The sequence below is a fragment of the Mustela nigripes genome, chromosome 1, assembly GCF_022355385.1.
Source record: "Mustela nigripes isolate SB6536 chromosome 1, MUSNIG.SB6536, whole genome shotgun sequence".
NCBI classification, from domain to species: Eukaryota; Metazoa; Chordata; class Mammalia; order Carnivora; family Mustelidae; genus Mustela; species Mustela nigripes.
Genome location: NC_081557.1, coordinates 180,016,689 through 180,037,945, shown reverse-complemented (window position 1 = coordinate 180,037,945; position 21,257 = coordinate 180,016,689). Strand labels below are relative to the sequence as shown.

At 38.7% G+C, this 21,257-nt stretch overlaps 1 protein-coding gene across 3 annotated transcripts in view; it reads left to right on the top strand.

Moving 5' to 3' along the window:
* Positions 1–21,257, top strand: part of SEC24D (SEC24 homolog D, COPII coat complex component) — a 103,854-nt gene that overhangs the window by 14,883 nt on the left and 67,714 nt on the right. The window contains exons 4-8 of one of the 3 annotated variants that reach the window (XM_059377836.1): positions 2,530–2,672; positions 4,095–4,370; positions 4,805–4,935; positions 13,541–13,652; positions 19,177–19,304. In XM_059377836.1, coding sequence (XP_059233819.1) covers positions 2,530–2,672; positions 4,095–4,370; positions 4,805–4,935; positions 13,541–13,652; positions 19,177–19,304 — 790 coding nt within the window. Of the gene's footprint in view, positions 1–2,529; positions 2,679–4,094; positions 4,371–4,804; positions 4,936–13,540; positions 13,653–19,176; positions 19,305–21,257 lie in introns of all 3 variants that reach the window. The other 2 variants (XM_059377826.1, XM_059377817.1) reach the window with 2 other exon arrangements.

Genomic DNA, 21,257 nt, shown 5'->3' with positions numbered 1-21,257 from the left:
GAAGCTGAAAAATTTTAAGTCACTTTCCAAGTTTAAAATGTTCTGTTAATCTCTTTTATCTAAATGAAAGTTTTTGTTAACTCTTTACTACTACTTTATTCTTAATAAAATTGCTTTTAAAATTCAAATATGTTTAAGATCTGCAACATTTACGTTGGTTAGGGAAAAAAATTGTGACTTTCTAAAGCCTAATTTCTAGGACATATATTAAGCAATGAAGGATAAGTAAGCATTTATGGGTCAAAAAGTAATGGCCTAATGGTTGTATATTTTCATATTCTGTATTTTAAATAATTAACCTTTTGTTAAGTTTAAAAAAATACTGGAGGCATCTTATGTCATAACTTCCATTTGATATATATTTCATCCTATTTGTGGTATATAATAAATTATTCATACAATTTTATATTTTAAAAATATTATTAACATTTGTGAAATATCTGTATGTTTTAGAGAATTTTTTTCTTAAACAATTGAATAATCTCTCCTTCCCCCAATTTAACTGCTGGTTCCCAGTTCCTGCTTATTAGATCCAAACCCTATAACAATACCATATGCTACACCCACTAATGTATTCTTATAGAGCATGTACCTTCTGCCTGTGTGCGATTATTGCATGTATCTATCTCTCGTGACTTTTTAAAAAGGCAAAAGCAGGGCACCTGGGTGGCTCAGTTGGTTGTGCGACTGCTTTCAGCTCAGGTCATGGTCCTGGAGTCCTGGGATTGAGTCCCGCATCGGGCTTCCTGCTCAGTAGGGAGTCTGCTTCCTGGAAACCACTGACCTCTCCCCTCTCATGCTCATTCTCTCTCTCTCTCAAATAAATAAATAAAATCTTTTTTTTTTTGAAAAGGCAAAAGCATCATTTCTTGAAAAAAGAAATGATGTTTTTATGAAACAATGAATTGACAAAACATATGGACATAATTCTTGAACTCATTTCTAAGTGAGCAACAATATTTTAAACTTGTCAATTAAGGCTAGAGTTATATTTTGCCTTGCCCTTCTTTTTCCTAGTATCATTAATAAATTAGAGATATAAACAAAACTTCTGTGAAAGTTAACTTTTATATTTTCTCTTTTTATTCAGTTTTGTCCCAAAAATTATTCCAAACATTATTTAAATCAAAAGATGTTTAGTGTAACTGTGTTGGTCTTGTTTCAATTTTTGACAGGAGAGGAAATCAACAGCTTTGCTAAGCAGTATTCTTTGGGTTAAAATGTTATTCATTCTAACTTTATAACCCTTTATAACCAAGTATCTACTATAGGATAGCTTGTTATTTTACAAAGAAAAAACATTTGATCATTCATCCATTTAACTTAAAGTGTGGGATATCATCATTCTGAAATATGCTTAAATACCATACTACAGCATAACAGTATGAAGGTTAATTTTAAGGGTTTTTTTTTTTTTTCGCAGTAATCATTCAATTTCAGATACATTGAGAAAAATGACAAGAGAAAATGTTTTAGAAAGTGTGCTCAGTTAAGACTTGGGAAGAGGATAGTCCTGGTTTTGTCACACATAAGTTGTGGGACTTCAAGCCAGCCACTGGCCTTTCTCAGGCTCTGCTCCTAATCTCTCAAGTGGCAGTGAAAGATGGAAGGCAAGAGTGTGCACCACTAGGGACATAGTTTCCAGTTCATGGAGAAATTGAATTCAGAGTATACCATCTTGGAAAATTTCATTTTTTATTAGTAAGAAGTCATAATGTAACTAGAAGGCAAAGCTTTAACTTCATTCTGCAGATTAATTACAATAGGAACACTGTTTCTATTCTGTTCTTGTTTTTTTTTTTTTTTTTTAAATTTTTTATTTTTTATAAACATATATTTTTATCCCCAGGGGTACAGGTCTGTGAATCACCAGGTTTACACACTTCACAGCACTCACCAAAGCACATACCCTCCCCAATGACCATAATCCCACCCCCTTCTCCCTCTATTCTGTTCTATGGTGGCCACTGTTTCATTCAAAATAAGGAAAAAGAAATATACAATAAGTTCAAGATAAATTAAAGGTAAAGCATGATGAAATTTTTAGATTAAAATGAACGATTTCAAAACTTTTTGTTGAGTTGTTCACTTTCAAATACCATTTGCAGGGCACTGAAATTATAGTGCAGGTGATGTTTTATTTTAAAAGCTGGGTAAGAAAAGAGAGAATGATCATAAAGATAGAGCCACACAGCATTTTATTTTTCTTGGTTCTGTTCTATTAATCATTCACCCTGGTATAGATAAGGCTGTGGTGGACTCTGCTTTTCAAACTTGATTTCCAAAGCTGGTTCTGTGCTTACACTAGGAATTTTTTACTAAGTATCTTGATATGTTGAGCTTGTGAGCATAGTTATGTGATGATGCTACATGGTTCATTTTGAGCTCACATTAATAATAAAGACAAGTTAAAATATCATTTTCCTGGTGCCCACTAGATGGGATTAATTTAGCAGGTTATTAACATTTGTTGTTTATCATTTGTACATGAAACTATGACACTGTTTAACATCCCTTTTTCCCTCTTAGATTTCCAGGTCCTCCACCTGTCAACAGTGCGGCACCCTCCTACGCACCATATTCACCATCTACACAATCATCTTATCCGAGTCCTGCATCCACTGCATCCGTCACCCAAATGGCCAGTCAGCTCAATGCTATGCACATTAACAGTTATGGTAACAGTTTCATTATTAGTGTTCACTGACCACGTGTTTCAGGAGTATTTTTAATAAAGGTGTTTTTTTTTCCATTTTTAAAATAGACATAGGGGCGCTTGGGTGGCTTAGTGGGTTAAAGCCTCTGCCTTCGGCTCAGGTCATGATCCCAGGTTCTTGGGATCAAGCCCCGCATCAGGCTCTCTGCTCGGCAGGGAGCCTGCCTCCCTCTCTCTCTGCCTGCCTCTCTGCCTATCTCTGTCTGTGAAATAAATAAAATAAAATAGACATAACTCAAAAAAATAGGCATAATTCCGGCACACCATATTGAAGTGGTTTTTTAGACACTTAAATAAATCATCTGTATTATGTATGGCTATAATTAATTTTTTTCCTGGTTATACTGCCATTTATTTCAGAATAATTGAAAGACCCTCAGTGTAGCTAACATTTAACATTAGAATGATAAAAAAAAAAACAAAAATAAAAACAAAAGAATGCTGACTTCACAAATAAGCATTAGAACAGTGAAATTATTTTGAGAAACGTGGAGGATAGTTTTAACTTTGTGTTGTTTAAAATGGAGCCCTAAAATTAAAAAATATAGTACTCATTGTTTCACAGTGTGCTTTGATTCTGTATTTACATCATGAAAAGAATGGAAGCTTAGATGTTTGAGGCAGAAAAGAGAATAATAGGAGAGAAAACAGTTACAGTACTGAGATTTGTATCAATGCTGTATATTCTAAGGGTCAAAGGAACCTTCACTGTAATAACAGCATAGTCAGTCATTTATCTTGATGAAGAATGTTTCCATTACTTTAAGTGGTTTTTTTAGATACATCTCTAAAAAAAACCAACCCTCTATTTTCTGTCTTTTACTGATTTCAAGATGGGTAAGTCTTCAGGAAGCAAATAAATTTCACATAATCAGAGTTAGAATAATCTGGTTTTATAACTATTTTCCATATGATTAGAAAGCACGTTAGTGACCCTTGTTATTTCTACCTAGCTCTGAGATCTAGTTGATCAAGTCAAGCACAGGACACAAAATATTTATTTATTGAATGTATAAGTTATGTGAATAATGCTTGTTACAGAACATTTTCCTCTATATGATTTTCTAGATTTTGTATCACATATAATTTCTTAACTAGTGACATGTATCATGTAAAGTTAATGCAACGGAGTTAAAATTTATTCTATTAATTTTCTCACCAAAATTATAAATATTGCTTTTACCCTTTAAAAATTCTTTAGTTTTATAAAATGCCCCAAATAGCATTTGGGTAACTTTCTGAATGAAGATTCATCTTGTGGGAAAAAAAAAATTGATTTGTAGGGATGCCTTCTTGTTTTATGTCAGGAGAAAAAGTGTCCCTGTGTGTACTTCATAGAAGTGCAACATTTATTGGTCTGGTCTTCTTTCTTGCACAGGTTCAGGCATGGCTCCCCCTGGCCAGGGGCCCCCTGGCCCTCCATCAGCGCCTTTGTTCCAGGGTCTTCCCCGACCTCCGCAGCCATCCATTATGCAGCCTGGATCTCAGGTTCTCCCACCACCACCCACTGCACTAAATGGCCCTGGTGCCTCGCCCTTGCCTCCATCAACACACAGGCAGGACGGGCTCCCTGGGCCTGCTCCTCTGAATGCCCAGTACCAGCCCCCGCCTCTTCCAGGACAGACGCTGGGCACGGGATATTCGCCACAGCAGGGTAAGGCAGGCCAGGCTCGGGGAAGGTCTTGGGTTACCTAGAAAATCAGCTTTGTTCTATGTTACAAGGCATCTATCACTTACTCTTAAGGAAAGCTAGTTTTAGAATAGCATGGCAAGTGCAAAGAAAAGGGGAATCATAGATATTCACACTTAACTCTCTGCCTTACATAAATAAGAATAAATATTGTCAGTGAGCCCTAAATCTAAGACCTTGGGTCCTAGTCATTTTTTTTTTAATTAAATTAAAATTTTTTTTCAATGTTCCAGGATTCATTGTTTATGTACCACACCCAGTGCTCCATGCAATACTTGCCCTCCTTAGTACCCACCACCAGGCTCACCCAACCCCCCATCCCCCTCCCCTCCAAAACCCTGTTTGTTTCTCAGAGTCCACAGTCTCTCATAGTTTTCTTTTTAAACTTTTTTCCCAAGCAGGCAGCTATGGTCCCCAGATGGCAGGTGGGCAGCTCTCCTACCCGGGAGGCTTCCCTGGAGGTCCTGCGCAGTTGGCTGGTCCACCACAACTCCAGAAGAAGCTGGATCCTGACTCAATCCCCAGCCCAGTAAGTGCTCTCTCTCACTCCCATCGTCCCCCTCACAAAGGACCATTCTTCATTCACTGTCTCAGAAACTTCAGTTTGTTAGCATTTTCCTGTCCTTTATTGTTGGAGCACTATACCCATCACATAGAGGCTTCCTTCTTTCTGTGTCTGGGGAAGGGAGGCTACGTTATGGCATAGTGGGGGTCTCCATGACAGAAAGCCTATGGAGATTTTTTTTTAGTACGTAAACTTGGCAATACTATTGACATTTATATTAGCCTATATTAGCAGTATTTATTGATTGTTCAATGAGTAAGTAGTAGTCAGAGCATACAAACATACTAGTTTAGATAAATAAAGGATGCTTTTCAATAAGAATAAGATACCACTGAAAGTGAAAACAAGTATTTTACATTTTGCCAATAAAAGAAACTGTTTCATATAAATTAGAGCTATAACTTAATTCTCCATTCAAGTTATTTTCTTTGGAAGATTACTCTTTAGTAACTCTATCAGTCAGCTTTTTATTATGTTATTCTGCATAATGCACAATCCCCTGTTTGCTTACAACCATAATCCCTTAGATTACAGGAAGGCTGTAGCAGCTGCCACTTGTCTTTAGGTGCTGCTGTGTGTGCCCTTATCATTCCAGAAGCCAGCATGAAGGGGCAGCCTGTACTTGGGACATGTTGTTATCATAAGAAAGGGAGAAAAGAGAGCTGACCAAAAGGTGCGATAGCTCTTAAGGTTTTCACTCAGATGTGATACATCTGAGTGGTTGTGGTCACAACGACTCACATGCCTTCTGCCAAAGCAAGTCATGATAAAGCCCTGGGTCTTTCGGGTAGGAATATATAGCCCTGCTTCAGGAAAAGCTGCAAGTCTTTAGCAATGAGCAGAGATCTATAGTCCTTTTGGAATAATAATGAAATCGATAACCTAGGTCTTTGAAGTGGTTCTATGAACGTGAGTACAAAGAGTTAGAGATAGCCCAAAGAGCTACTGTTTTTGCTAACTTTTGCTATGTAACAAACCACCACCAAACTTAGTAATTTATAGCTGCTATTTATTAATCCTCATTAGTCAGCGGGTTCTCTGCGCAGTTCTGCTAATCTGTGCCAGGCTTGATGGATTTGGTTTGGGTTTGCTTGTACATCTGGGGTCAGCTGGACGTTTGCCTGGAGCCTGAATGGTCTAGGATGTTATATTAATTCTCTGTGGCTACTGTGCCAAATCTACCACAAACTGGGTGACTTATAACAATAGGAGTTTATTCTCTTATGGTTCTGGGGGCCGAAAAGTCTGAAGCTGTGCTCCCTTGAAAGGCTCTCTAGTGGAATCCATTCCTTGTCTCTTCCAGCTTCTGGTGGCTACAGGCACTCTCTGGCTTGTGGCTGTATGACTAATCTCTGCCTGTGTCATCACATTGCCTTTTCCGCTTCTCTGTATCTTCTCCTCTGGGCATCCATCTCAAAACTCCTTCTGTCTTTCTATTATGAAGTTATACATGATTCCATTCAGGGCCCACCCAGATAATCCAGACTGAGGGCCTTCTTTCAAGACATTTAATTTAATTAGTTTTCTTACTACGTAAGGTAATAGTCACAGATTGCAAGGATTAGAACGTGGATATACCTTTGGTTGGGTAGGGGGCGGGGTACCAAGCCAAGTACAGATGGTATAATTCATGACTGCTATTTGGTTACCCATCTGTTAGCTGGGACTGATTGGGCCATGTCACTGAGCAGGCTAGCCTGGGTTCGTTCACTCGGCTGTGGCAGAGATCTAAGACAGAAAGTAGGAATCTGGAAGGCCTCTTGAGCCATGGCTTGGAACTAAAACGTTGCCGATTCCGTGACATTCTCTGAGCCAAGGCAAGTTACAAGATCTCCCCAGAGTCCAGGAGTAGAAAGATAAGACTCTTGCTCTGGATGGGAGGAGCTGTAAAGTCCTTGAAAAAAGCACAGAGAGCATAGAGGATTTTAGTTATTTTTGTGATCTACCCACTTATTCTATATTTATTTGAATATAAACTTGAAGGTTTCTCATAGAGCTTCTTATAACATGTTAGAAATTAAGTTTGATTAACTCTTAGTGCCTTTATTGATGATTATATTACCAGCCTTTACTTTTATAGTTTAATATTATGTCATTATTCTAGTTAAAGGAATATAATATTTTTACATTGAATCCATCATTTTCATTTGTTTCTTTCCTCTCTGTAACATCTACAGACCCTCTGGGTCATTCCACTTCATTCTCTGAAGTTTTTAACTCCAGGTTCACCATTAATTTCTCCAGTACTATTTTTGTACTATTTTAGAAGCTTTCATTTCCCTGCTTTTTCAGTTCTTGATCTTTTTGTCCTCAGTGTTCTTTTTATCCAACCCACCTCAGTTATCCGTAGTCTTACCATAGATCCTGAGATTACCAATTATTGAACACTTCAGACTCTCAGTTGAAAGTATCTCATTTTCCAACCACTGCCTCCTATCTTTTTAGCTCATTCCTTTTAGGACTCAAAGATGATTATGATTCACCCACCAGGATTTATAACTTAACTACTTTATCTCTTATATTGCCTTCATCTTTCTCACTTCTCTTATGCAGCTTTGATTATTTGATCCATGATAATAAATCTATCCCTTACAACCTCTATTCCCAATTCCTTTGCCCCGCTCCCTCCACTGAATTCACTTAGAAAAATCCCATTTGGGGAGTGCCAGGGTGGCTCAGTGGGTTAAACCTCTGCCTTCGACTCAGATCACGATTTCAGGAGCCTGGGATTGAACCCCACATCAGGCTCTCTGCTCAGCCGGAAGCCTGTTTCCCCCCCTCTCCCTACCTGCCTCTCTGCCTACTTGTGATCTCTCTCTCTCAGTCAAATAAATAAAAAAAATCTTTAAAAAAAAAAGAAAAGAAAAGAAAAGAAAAATCCCATTTGTTGTTAAACCAGTACTCTAGCTGCTCCATGCCTATACCCCAGATGCCACCTGTGACTTGAGAACAATCACACCATGCATACTGGTCTCACTTTTAATTCATGACACTAAACTAAGGTGAACCTATAGTTGTGTGATTCTAAAACCCATCTGCACAAAAGAATCACTGCTGAAGCTATACAGATATTGGTGCCTGCTCCCACCAGCCAGTTTCATTTAATTAGGCTGGGATATGGACTGGACATTGGGATTTTTCAAAACTTCCCTGCTAAGTCTAATGTGTAGCAAGTTTGAAAGCCATCACCCAGCTCCACTGTCTCTCCCATTTTCCTGGTGACTATTATTTCTTCTCTCTTCAAACTCCTCGCACTGCCTTCCCCTTTCTGACTCTCGAATGATAATTATGCTTCTTATTTCATGGAGAGAATAGAAGCAATCCAAAGAGAACCTCTGCATGCTGTACCATCACATCTCCCTGCATTTATGCCCATTCATCCCCCTTCCCTTCTGTTAACTGTGGATGAACTGCTTCATACTCCCAACCAAGGCCATCACCTCGTAGATCCCTTATGGCCTCTCAAGGGCAACCCTTCAGCAAATATCCCCTGTATTAAAGTAGTCAAGTTCTGCAAAAAACAAAACAAAAACAAAAACAGAACCAACAGGATATATGTGTATATATCTCTATCATCTATCTTTCTTTTTTTAAAAAATATTTTTATTAACATATAATATATCATTTGCCCCAGGGGTACAGGTCTGTGAATCATCAGGCTTCCACATTTCACAGCACTCACCATAGCACATACCCTCCCCAATGTCCATTACCCAACAACCCTATCCCTAGCCCCCCTTCCCCCAAGAAACCCTGTTTGTTTTGTGAGATTAAGAGTCTCTTATGGTTTGTCTCCCTCCCAATCCCATCTTGTTTCATTTTTTCCTTCTCTACCCTCAATCTGTCTTTCTATCAAAAGAGTTATCTTACGGTGCCCAGATGGCTCAGTGAGTTAAGCCTCTGCCTTCGGCTCAGGTCATGATCTCAGGGTCCTGGGATCAAGCCCTACATGGGCCTCCCTGCTCAGCAGGGTGCCTGCTTCCCCTTTCCCTCTGCTGCTTCCCCTGCTAGTGCTCTCTCATGCTCTCTGTCAAAAAAATAAAATCTTAAAAAAAAAATTTAAAAAAAGAATTCACTCACTCTGTTGTGATGGTTGGCAAATCTGAAATCTGCAGGGCAGGCCAGCAAGCTGGAGACATAGAGAAGAGTTGATTTTTCAGCCCAAGTCTGAAGGCATCCGGACACAAAATTCCCTCTTCCTCGGGATCCCTCAGTCTTTTTCTCTGAAGGACTTTAAACAATTGGATGAGTTCCACTCACATTATGGAGGGTCTACTTTACTCAGAGTCTACTGATTAAATGTCAGACACTTAAGAGAATACTTTCCCAGCAACATCGAGACTGGTGTTTGACCAAAAACCGAGTACCACAGCCTAGCCACGTTGACATATTTTAATTGGCCATCATATCGCCTCTCTCCTGCATCATCTATACTTGCTTGAAGATAACCTTCACTTTTTCACTGTCTAGATCATTTTCAGCAGACTAGAAACATCCTGTAATAAGTTTCCTCATGAATTTAAAAGAGGTCTCCTCTGGCCCTTCCCCAATTCTCTGTCCAGTTTCCTCTCATTTATTCGCTCTTTTATAGTAAAAAAAAAAAAAATCTCCAGCAGAGTTCCTTGTACTCGATGTCTTCAGTTTATCCCCTCCACTCCTCTGCTGTATGTATCCCAGTTTAGATCTCATCAGCACAATCCAGTGACCTCTCTTTACCAAATCTAATGGTCAGTTCTCAGATCTCATGTAGCTCAACAGATCAGCAGCACTTTGATACATCTGCTCCTTCCATCCTCCTTGAAACACTTTTTCATTTGGCTTCTGGGATGCCACCACTTATTTACATCTTTGCTTATCTCTTTCTTACTAACTTTGGTGGTTTCACCTCTTCTCTCTGACCTCCTGGTGTTAGAAGCATCCCAAAGTGTAAGTCTTTGGATCTGTCCCTTTCTCTGTTGACATTTACTCTGTAGATCAACACTCCACAAAGTGCGCTGCTCCTAGGATGGTACCATCAGCATCAGCTGGGAGCTCCCTAGCAATTCGTGTTTGCAGGCTCCACCCAGATGTACAGACTCAGAATCTTTAGGGGAGGGGCCATGGAAACTGTGTTTTAACAAACTCTCCAGGTGATTCATAGGCACACTAAGAGACGCTACTATAGGTGATCCCATCCATTCTCATGGCTTTAAATGAAGATGCAGATATTCCTATTCAAGATGTTTCCCTGAAATCTAGATTCCAACCCCATCCTTCCAGTTCCTCAGGCCCCAAATCCTGGAGTCATCCTTGTTTCTTTCTTGCACAGTGTCCTTTAGCTAATTCTTTTGGTTCCGGTCCTGCCTTCTGTGCTCATCCTGGTCCAAGCCACAGCCATCTGTCCACCTTGATTATTGTAAGAGTCTCCTGTCTCCCTCATCTTCCAGCCTGCACCCAGCAGCAAGGATGATCCATTCAAATTAGAAGCCAGCTCGTGCTACAACTCAGAACAAAACTCTCCAGTATTCCTCTAGTTAAACACCAGTTCTTACAGTGGCCTGTTAGAGCCTACATTATTTGTCACCCCGGCTCTGCCATGCCTTTCATCATTCACACACACACACACATACAAGCTGTCTGACTTGTTCTTCATCACTTTGCTTCAGCCACACCAGCCTCCTTATTATTCCTTAAACATGCTAAGTGTACTCTTGCCTCAAGACCTTTCCACTTGATATTTCCTCTGCCTGATATATGCAGTGCACGGCTCATGTCCTCATTTCCTTCCTGTCCTCATTCATCCCAGTCTCCCTGGTACCCATATACATATCACTCTGTGTCCACAGTACTTAGTAGTACTTGACATAGATGTATCTTATTTATACATTTATTGATTGCCTGTCTTTCATACTATAATGTCAGCTTCTTGAGGTCAAGAATTTGGTTTTGTTCACTACTGTGTCTCCAAGAGCTACAACACAGCCTGGTACATAGTATACATTCATATATTTGTTGAATGAATGAATGAGTGAGGGTTAACAACAAAACCAACAAGCAGTATTGATGTGATTCATCCAAGACTCTTAAAATGCATATATACAGATTCAGTCCAGTGTTATTTTTATAATAAAAGTAATTAAATAGCCATGCCAGATGGAGCCTGTTTATGTTCTATCAAAGTGACATGCTTTAACTGACTAAATAATTTCTTCCTTCTGGAAAGAAAGCTGTAAAATCATGTTTATTGAATTCCTGTTACATGCCAGTCCTGAGTTAAGTGCTCACTCCAACCCTTTCAGGTGGTGGTATTATCTATATTTTAAGAATGATAAAACTGGTATCACCATTGAAACTCTTCCTCACTTTCTTTTTTCTTTTTTTTTTTTTTTTTTTGAAGATTTTATTTATGTGACAGACAGAAATCACAAGTAGGCAGAGAGAGAGAGGAGGAAGCAGGCTTCCCGCTGAGCAGAGAGCCCAATGCGGGGCTCAATCCCAGGACCCTGGGATCATGACCTGAGCTGAAGGCAGAGGCTTTAACCCACTGAGCCACCAGGCGCCTCCGTCATTGTCTTTCTGTATCTGCAGGAGGACCATTCAGAAATGGAGCTCTTCCTGTCCCCCCAGTCTCACCTGAAGCTCAGATAATTCTGCTTTAAGCAACCTGTCTTAAAGCAGATGTGTGCACACTTCTCCTGACCTTGCTCCTCCCTTACTTTTCTTGTTTCTTTATCTCAAGAGAATCTTTTTTTTCTTTCCTGATTTTATTTTATGATTCCATAATACTCTTCCTAGCAGACAAGCACAAAAGTAACTCTAGTTGCACGTCTTCTGAAGGAAAAATAATCTATATGTTCTGAGGTAGCTTTGGCATTATCAAGAGTCACTGCCATCAAATCAAAATCCTGTATGTACTGAGTCATTGTAAAAATCTCTATTGAAATTTCTGTGTATTGTTAAATCTCCAAGCCTGTTTTTGAGAACATCCATTTGAGGTAAATTTTAAAAACTTAATAACCTATATTTTAAAAAAATTACTGGAAGTGTTTTAATATTTCTTACTCTCTTTATAGTATTACAGCCAAGATGTGAACTAGTTTAGAAATATAATTACCACATACAACATTGTTTCTTTGGAGGCTGTGCTTTTAAGTTGGAAACAACTAATTTAAAAATAAATTTTTAGGAAATATAATCTATTTGAAGTCTGGAAACTATGTTCAATATGCAGATTATTATGGCTTTTAATTTGGTTTCATGTTTGACACTTCATTGGTTGAGATGATTACCCTAAATGTTGATTTTATAAAAAGTTCTCCAATTTTGAAGGAACCAGATAAAGCTTAGGATAAAAATATAGGATATAATAGTAGTGTTTTGATTTTTCTGTTTGTGTCTTGTCTGTGTCCATGGTAGCTTTTGGTCTCATCTGCATCTTATAGTTATGGTCGGAGCATATTCTGTATATTTTAATTTAATAAATTCAAATCCTATGAAATTAGAAATAACAGAAATGTATGGATATAAAGGCATGTTAAATCTACCTCTGATATGCCAAAAAACCAATGATATCAGTGCCAGTTAGGCCTGGATTGGATGAGATGGGAGGGCAAAATGGAGAAGGTAACATTTCAGAGTTTGGGGGAAGACAATTTTCATATTACTAGTTTCTTTAGGAATATAGAAAATGACATATCCTCCAAAGCTGGGTAGTGTATTCTGGGCACTTGCTCATTTATCTCTCTTTCTTTTTTCTCTTTTTACTTTCTTCTTCTTATTTTTTTTAACCCCTTGCCTCTGATCTTTTCTTTTTGGTGACAGAGAAGTGAGAGCAAGGAGGAGATAAAGGGAAAGAGGAAGATAATTATTAGGTTGCCTTATTATTTTCTTCCTAACTCCATGCTACTGGATTTTATTATTTTCATCCCTAGGCAACTACAACAAAAGACAAATTTTTATCTTTTTTTTTTTTAAGACAAATTGTTATCTTTACATATGAAGTGTTTCCAAATTAGATGACAAAACCCTTAGGGACTTTTTTCTTATATCTATACAATAGTCAAGTTCCCTGTGGGAACACTGTATTGTTTGTTTTTTTACTGTCTCATGGAGCAGGGGTGAGGTGGAAGAACCTGAAAGGCAAATTGAGGGTCAAGAGGGATTTAAAGAAAAAAGTTAAGGTGTTTTAGGCTGTATAGTAAATCATTTCTTCTGAATTTAATGATTTTTAGCTTTGTATATTTTCCTTTAACTATAAAAGGTGTTTTCTTTAAAAGCTATTTTTAATTTCTTTTTCTACCAGAATCTTTTTTTTTTAATGCTTATCTATGGTTCCAATAAAAAAAAATGAATAAAAATGAAGTTCTCTGAAGGGTCAGAACTCAGAGTATTACAGAAGAGAATTTAGCAGCTGCTGCTCTAAAATTGTATGTTTCAAAAGTAGGTTCTCAGTGAGAATTTGGTCTGAAATGAACTAAAAGGATTTAGAAAATGCCTATTTGTGTGTATGTGAATAATGAAAGAGGGGGAGGGAGGGGATGTTTGGAAGAGTCTTAACTTATTTTAACTTGTTCTTGATATCTTATATCAGATACAGGTGATCGAGAATGACAGAGCCACCAGAGGAGGACAAGTCTATGCCACCAATTCCAGAGGCCAGGTCCCTCCCCTGGTCACTACAGATTGTGTGATACAAGACCAAGGTATTTATTGTCAATAGTATTTTTCACTGAGGTTTTGAAAGTCTTCACCATTTTTTAAAAGTAAATACACTGACACCCTTCAGTAATGCTATCCTTGATGGGGAACCTCTCCAAAAGTGATAATGGGAATCAATTTGCCATCTATCACTCAAGAACTGAAAATGTATTATCAACTGCATTCTATTTTCTACTTGCAGCAGTCTAGAGAGTTTCTGGTGAGGTAGAGCTCAATATATCAGTTTAAGAAAATTATTTTAGTTTATGGGGTTAAATTAGTACATACCCTACTTTGGTTTACCTTATTTACTACATTAGAAACCTAGCCAAGATAGCATGAGTAGAGCAGTAGTGGATTGAACACTTGAGAAAATTGGCATACCTGGTTCTAACCCCAGTTATTATTTTTTTTTCAGCAGATTCTTTAACATGTGGGTTCTGTTTTTCCAATTTTGAACTGGGATGAGGAAAGGCTGAGCTTTATTTCTACTAGCTATCCTCTGTGTGCTATCCTCTGTTCTTGTGCAGGTTTGTTCTTTCCAGGAATATATAATTATTCCATTCTTTATGGCAAGCCAAATCATACATGATGAAATCATTATTACTTATTTCCTGAACTTTATATCATCCTATACTGAAACTCTGTGCCCACTAAACAATAACTCCCTCTTCCTTCACTCCCCACAGCCCCTGTATCCTCTATTCTATTTTCTGTCTCTGAAGTTGCCTATTCTAGGTCATGTAAGTGGAATCATACAATATTCATCTTTTTGTGTCTGGCTTATTTCACCTGCCATAATATTTTCAAGGTTCATCTATGGTATAGAATGTATCAAAATTTCATTCTTCTTTTAGGCTGAATAATATTCGCTTTTACATATATAGACATTGTGTTTATCCATTCATCTGTTGAAGGATATTTTGCTACTTTGAGTAGCCATAGCAGCCACGTGGCTGCTGTGAACACTGGTGTACATGCATCTGTTTGAGTCCCTGCTTTCAGTTCTTTTGGGTGTATCCCTAGAAGTGGAATTAATGGATCATTGGGCCGATGTAAAGAAAGAGCATGGAAGGCTCAGGAAGAGAAAGGAAGGATCAGTGGAGTGGCAAGGTCCAGATCATCATCATTTCTCCCGCAGTTCAACCCTTGGCAAGGAGAGAGAGCTGCCTGCCATGGAGCCCTGAAATTGGCCCTGTGCTGTGAAGCCCCTTTGTCTGACCTGGCTAATCAGCTGATACTTACTAGTGAAATTTCCAGATGCAGCCTAAATCTCATACATGTGCAGAAATTCACAGACATAAGTAGAACACAGAGGCAGAAGGTACCTTGGCCTTCATTGGTTTATCTCTCCCACTTTAAAGATGTGAGGGCCCTAAGGCCCAAGGAACTTAAGTGACTTGCCCAAAACTACACAGCTAGTTAGGAGTGACTCCAATAAGAAAACACCTACTTAAAAAATAATGTTTTTGTTGCCTACAAAAATTATATATATATATATACATATATATATTATTTCTTTGGCTACAGAATCTAATTTGAGACTCAGTTCGTCCCTTGATTCTGTACTTCTACCTATCCTGCAAGACCCTGTTCAAGCACCATATATTTTGCATAGTCACCTCTGATTCATGTGGCTGACTCATTGCCTCCCTGGGCTACTTAGTGAATTTGCTCTCTGTGATACTTACCATGCCATTTTCCAGTTATCTGCTTTTATTATCACTTTCTCCTACCAGATTTTGAAGCCTGAGGCTTCACTTGCCTCTGTCCCTAAGCCTCTAGCAGGGGCTTAGCTTCCTAGATATTTGCTGGATGATTAATTCATTGAATGTTTTCCAGTCAGATTTCCCATAAAGCTCTTTATTAAAACTCTTTATTGCAATGAGTTTTGATTCTTAATTACTGAGATTGCTAAGTTATCTACTGTAGCCATATCTTTCATGCCCCACATTTGCATTCCTGTTTATAAAAACAAATTCTCAGTGCCTTTTTAAAAAAAGATTTTATGTATGTATGCATTTATTTATTTGAGACAGAGGGAGAGAGAGAGCATGAGTTGGGGGAGGGAGAGGGACAAGTAGACTCCACATTGAGTGTGGAACCCAACTTGGGGCTTGATCCCAGGACCCTGAGATCATGATCTGAGCTGAAATCAAAAGTCAGACACTTAGCTGGTTGAGCTAGTCGGGTGTCCCAAACAAATTCTCAATGGCTTTTAAGAAATCTTATCTTTGTGTGTATTATCTTCTTGAAACGAAGTTTGTTTTGTCCCTTATGAGCTCATCCATATGCATATTTCACTGTCAAGAGCTAAAAACCCTTTAAAGAACAAACACTCAGTTTCAATATATTGTCAGTAATTTTGGCTAGTAAAAATTGAGTATAAAGAAAAATTAAAATACACTTTAAAATATTCAAAAATTCTTATTTCACAGTCTGTGTAAAGTTCTTATTTTATAGTCTTGTGTGATTTAATGAGGAAGATCTTGTCTAAGTTTTTTTTTGTCTAAGTTATGTGAAATGTTTAACAATAACAGGGGTTCAAGCGTATTTACATTTATTGCCTAATATTTGTTTTTCTTTTATTTGTGCTGCCAAGACTCTTGTTTTACCCCATGTTAGTATTTACCTGGACTCTGTGATTACCAGTCTACCTGTCTCTAATGTTTTCCTGACCCCAGATGCTGTCAGTGTCTGTTAGTTTAGTTTTTTCAAGTGTTTATGTGATTATATTGCCCTTGCTAAAAAATAGATGTCCCTTCATTACCCATCGGCAGAAGGCTTGATCTTAACTCCTCATCCTTCAGAACCTGGACCCAACTTATCTGGGATATAGCAAAGAATTATAATGGGTTCTAATACCACTTTTGTCATTTACTCTACACCCCTTAAGCTTTGGCATGTCACTTAACCTCCTGATGTCTCAGTTTTCTCCTCTGTAAAATGTGGTCTTAAGGGTATCAGTCTCATAGGGCAATTGTGAGACTAAAGTGAGTTCACATGTAACCTCTTAAAATGATGCCTAATATGCTGGCAATTACTGTCATCATTATGAATCCAGTTTTGGGCTCTGCTGCAGAGGCTCTGAGAGACAACGGCAGAAACATGGTACCAACAACAACTGGATTCAGCCTATATTCATGTCAATTTGTCGTGCACAATATTTTGTTTTGTTTCTATTTGAAGTAGTTGCCATTATATAAAATTGGAATATCTTATGTAAAAATGCAGATTTCTAGCTGGTCTTAAAAAGTAGAATCTGGCAGTAATAGGTTAAAGCTGAACAGAAGAAACTGAGCTTTCTGAGGTCCAGCTTTCCTCTCATTCTCGGCCCACCCATGCGGCAAAACCTGGCCAGAGGAAGGCTCCTAGCCCGGCCTGCTGCCCACCCCGTAAACGCAGGACCACGTGCTTCCCAGCACACTGTACTTCCCCGAGTCCTTTCACTTTTCCTCTCTCCTTAGGAACTGTTTCACATTCCTCCTGAAACCTGCAACCTCTCCCAACCTTTCTTTTAACTGCTCTTATGTCCTCCTTTCTAAGAAAATTGTGCAGTCAGAAGAGAGCTTCCACAGATTCTCACCCTTCTATCAGCCCCTGCCCTAATGTGCACCTGTGCTCTGCCTTTCTGCTTTTGGCCATAAAGGAATGATCTGTGCTCCAGTCAGAAGCCAGCCTCTCCTGCTGTGCCCTGCTCTAGTCTGTTGCTACAATAAGCCTTCCCTCTTTCTCTTATGTCATCATTATCTCTCTTTATACTCTCCTATCTTAAATAATAAAAAAAAATTTTTTTGACCTGTTTTCCTTACAGCTAGCCTTCTTTTCTTTGCTCCCCAATGCAACACAACTTGAAAGGCTTATTGCCAATTCTTTTTCTCTCAAACTCACTGTAGGCAGGCTTCCCACCCCAGGCCCTATTCCACCAAAACTCTGTCCTCTGGGTCTCTAGCAACCTCCATATTGTTAACTCCAATGGTGGCTTTTTTTTTTTTTTTTTTACATTTTTATTTAAAGCCCAGTTAACATACAGTGTAATATTAGTTTCAGGTGTACAATATCGTGATTCAACACTTCCATTCAACACCCGGTGCTCATCATGACAAGGACCCTCCTTAATCCCGATCACCTATTTCACCCGCTGTCCCCCCAACCTCTCCTCTGGCAACCATCAGGTCGTTCTCTATAGTTAAAAGTCTGTCTTGGTTTGCCCCTCTCTCTTTTTTCCCTTTACTCATTTATTTTGTTTCTTAACTCCCACATTTGACTGAAATCAGTGTTTGTCTTTGTCTGGTTGATTTATTTTGCTTAGTGTAATGGCTCTCTAGCTCCATCTGTGTCACTGTAAATGGCACGTACATCCTGTGGTCTTGCTGATCTAGCAGTACAGCACAGAGGACATGCTTTTGTGTACTTTCTTCACCTCCCGGACACCAGATGCTCCTTGTTTTAACCTTCTCAGTCCTTTAACTGGTTTCTTCTTTTCCTCTGTCTTCTTTATGTTAGAGGACCCAGCGCTTAGTTCTTGGCCATCCTCTCTGGTCACAGTTACTTCGTTGGTGGTTTTAAGGTAGTTTCACGGCTTTAGTTTGCTCTTTATAGAAAATTCCCAAATGTGTATCTTCAGCCCAGTGCCTAGACTCACGTATTTAGTTGTTACAGAGTTCCCAAGGTGGACATGTCCAAAGCCAGATTCCTGATCTCTGCCCACAATCCCATTAACACACCTCTTCCCTTCTTGCAGCTTTTCTCTTGTCAATTAGTGGCAACGTCATGCTTCTGGTATCTCAGGCCAAAAACCTTGGAGCCATTCTCGATCTTCTCTTTCTTTCCCACCTCCCATCTTCACACCCCATACATCACTCCCATCAACAATCAGTGTACTTCCGAATTATGTCCAGGATATGGCCACTTGTCAGTAACTCTGGTTATTGGTCCCTGGTCCCTGCCACCACCATTTCTCCTCTGGTTACTGCATAATGTTTGTTACTTCTCTGAACTCTTCACTGGCTGCTGTACCCAGCATGTGCTCCATTCTAGCCACACAGGCCTCTCGTGACTGCTCCACCAGGTCGGACATGCCCTGCCCCCAGCCACCTGCCTGAGTGTCTTGCTTCCTGGGAGTCTACTCAAATGTTACCTTTTAAATAAGGCCCACTCTGTAACTGTTTAAAGTTGCAGTCAGCCTCCTCCTACCCCTTAACCAGATATGCTTTTTTCATAGCACTTTCACCTTGTAATGACCTGTGCAATTTACTCATTCATTGGGTTTAATAGTTATTGTCTGTATCTTCTGTAAGAACATAAGCTCTACAAGGAAGCAATTAGGACAGTGTCTAAAACTTAGTAGACATTCAATAAATATAAATATATACATAGGTTGTAGCATTGCATAATACTATTTTTAGAAATCATGAAGAAAGTTATACAAATAAGGCAATGTGTCATCTAGAATTATAAATATTTAAATACTTCAGGGCAGATTTTACTTCTCAGCAAATTTTAAGTGTGTTCCTTTACACATTTCAGGCAATGCTAGTCCTCGATACATTCGTTGCACAACATACTGTTTCCCATGCACGTCAGATATGGCCAAGCAAGCTCAGATTCCATTAGCTGCTGTCATCAAACCCTTTGCCACAATTCCTTCAAATGAGGTAAGAATGATAAAAACAGAAATTCAAGGGGCACCTGGCTGGCTCAGTTGGTGGAACATGTGACTTGATCTCGGGGTTATGAGTTTGAGTCCCACGTTGGGTGTAGAGATTACTGAAAATCTTAAAGGAAATAGCAACTCAGTAATTTAGCAGTTCTACAATTCTTCTTTTATTATTGTTTTCTTATACATTATTATTATAAACAGAAAACTGGAGACTATTTATATAATGCAGAAACATCTAGTCATTCAATTTACTAGGAAAACCCAAATCTGACAAGCTGTGTTTTTTGACAACCCATATAACAAACAGTGAAGAAAAGGGTCACTTTGGGGTCTGTTGTAACAATCTGTAGATTCAGGAAATATGGAATGTCACATAGTGACAAATACTAAGACTTATCATGTCACCTTTATACCTAGTTTCAGGCTTCAACATTCAGCATCCAGATGTTCTGGTGAAGGAAGCTAATAGAGCCTGAGATCTGTGGTCTTACTAAGCTGCTTTAATAGGGGCAAAGGGTTAGGGTTAACCCTAACCTTAAGTCTGTTTGATTAGAAAGCATTTGTTTTGACTTGGAAGGAGGTACTCAATATATGATTCATTGGGAAAAAAGATAAGAAGTGATGTTTATTTAAAATTTGTGGATGGTGTTAATGGATGTTGTGATTGAGACATCCCCCCAACACAGCTGTCATTCCTTCACTTCATGTCCTGAATGGTGGATACCACATACACGCAGAGACACAAGGTACTATAGTAGAGCTAGTCAAATAGGTGAAGAAAAGCTTGAATTCTAGCTGGAACTTTGAGCATAATCCCATTGCAGTATTCCAGTAAATTGTACTGAACCCTGGATTCCTTTTGCTCCACCCAGATTCTCCTCCCAACTTCCCAACTTCCTAAGAACATCAGCTTGGCTATAATGACCCTTTGAGGTTGGCTCACCTAATGAATACCTAACAGCACCTGAACTGAAGGCAGAGCATCTGCACCAGAGAGCAGATTTGTCCCCTTTCATGGGCTGGCCATCAGCTGATACAAGCGGTACAATGGCCTGGGGGGGGGGGACGAAGGGGTCTGCTTTACATCACCTCAGGGAAGGAGGAAACAGAAGAGAGACAGTGTGCATATGGAGAGTGGTTTTCATACCCTTTGAGATGTCCACTCATTGTCCTTATAGTGTGGCAGAATGCTGCCTTCTCTTTGGGGGTAGAGTGGGGCAGAGAAGAGGCTGTTCCTAGAAGCCAGTCTTATATGCAGTATAGTCTCATATTTGTAAGTCAAGAAGTGTGCTCAGTATTTACTTATTTTAAGTATGGTCTCTTATAGGATGGTCTGAGAAATTTAATATTAATGTCCATAAAATCCTCTTTAAAATCTCTGGGCTTAATAAAGATAAGGTAAACTGATGTGTAATGACAGAGATCCATGCTAAATATAATGTGTATGTGTGTTTTCAATAATAGCTAGAAGTAATTTTTAACTATTTTTCAACAATTTTATTATGAAAATTTTCAAGCATACAGAAAATTTAAAAGAATTTTATAGTGAACACCTAGATTCTATCATTAACATTTAACTATACTTGTTTTTATCACCTTTTATTTCATCTGTTCATCAATCCATCTTTTTCTTTATGCATTTCAAAGTAAATTGCGGGCAGTAATTAGGAATACTGCCCACTAAATATTCCAGCATGCATATCATTCATGAGAGTTCACTATTTTCTTACAGATTATTTTTCCTTTTGAGGCAAAATTGATTTACAATAAAGTGCATATATCTTAAGTAGCCACTCACTGAATTTTTTTTTTTTAAATTTTTTTTTTTATTTATTTATCAGAGAGAGAGAGAGGGAGAGAGCAAGCACAGGCAGACAGAATGGCAATGGCAGGCAGAGGCAGAGGGAGAAGCAGGCTCCCTGCTGAGCAAGGAGCCCGATGTGGGACT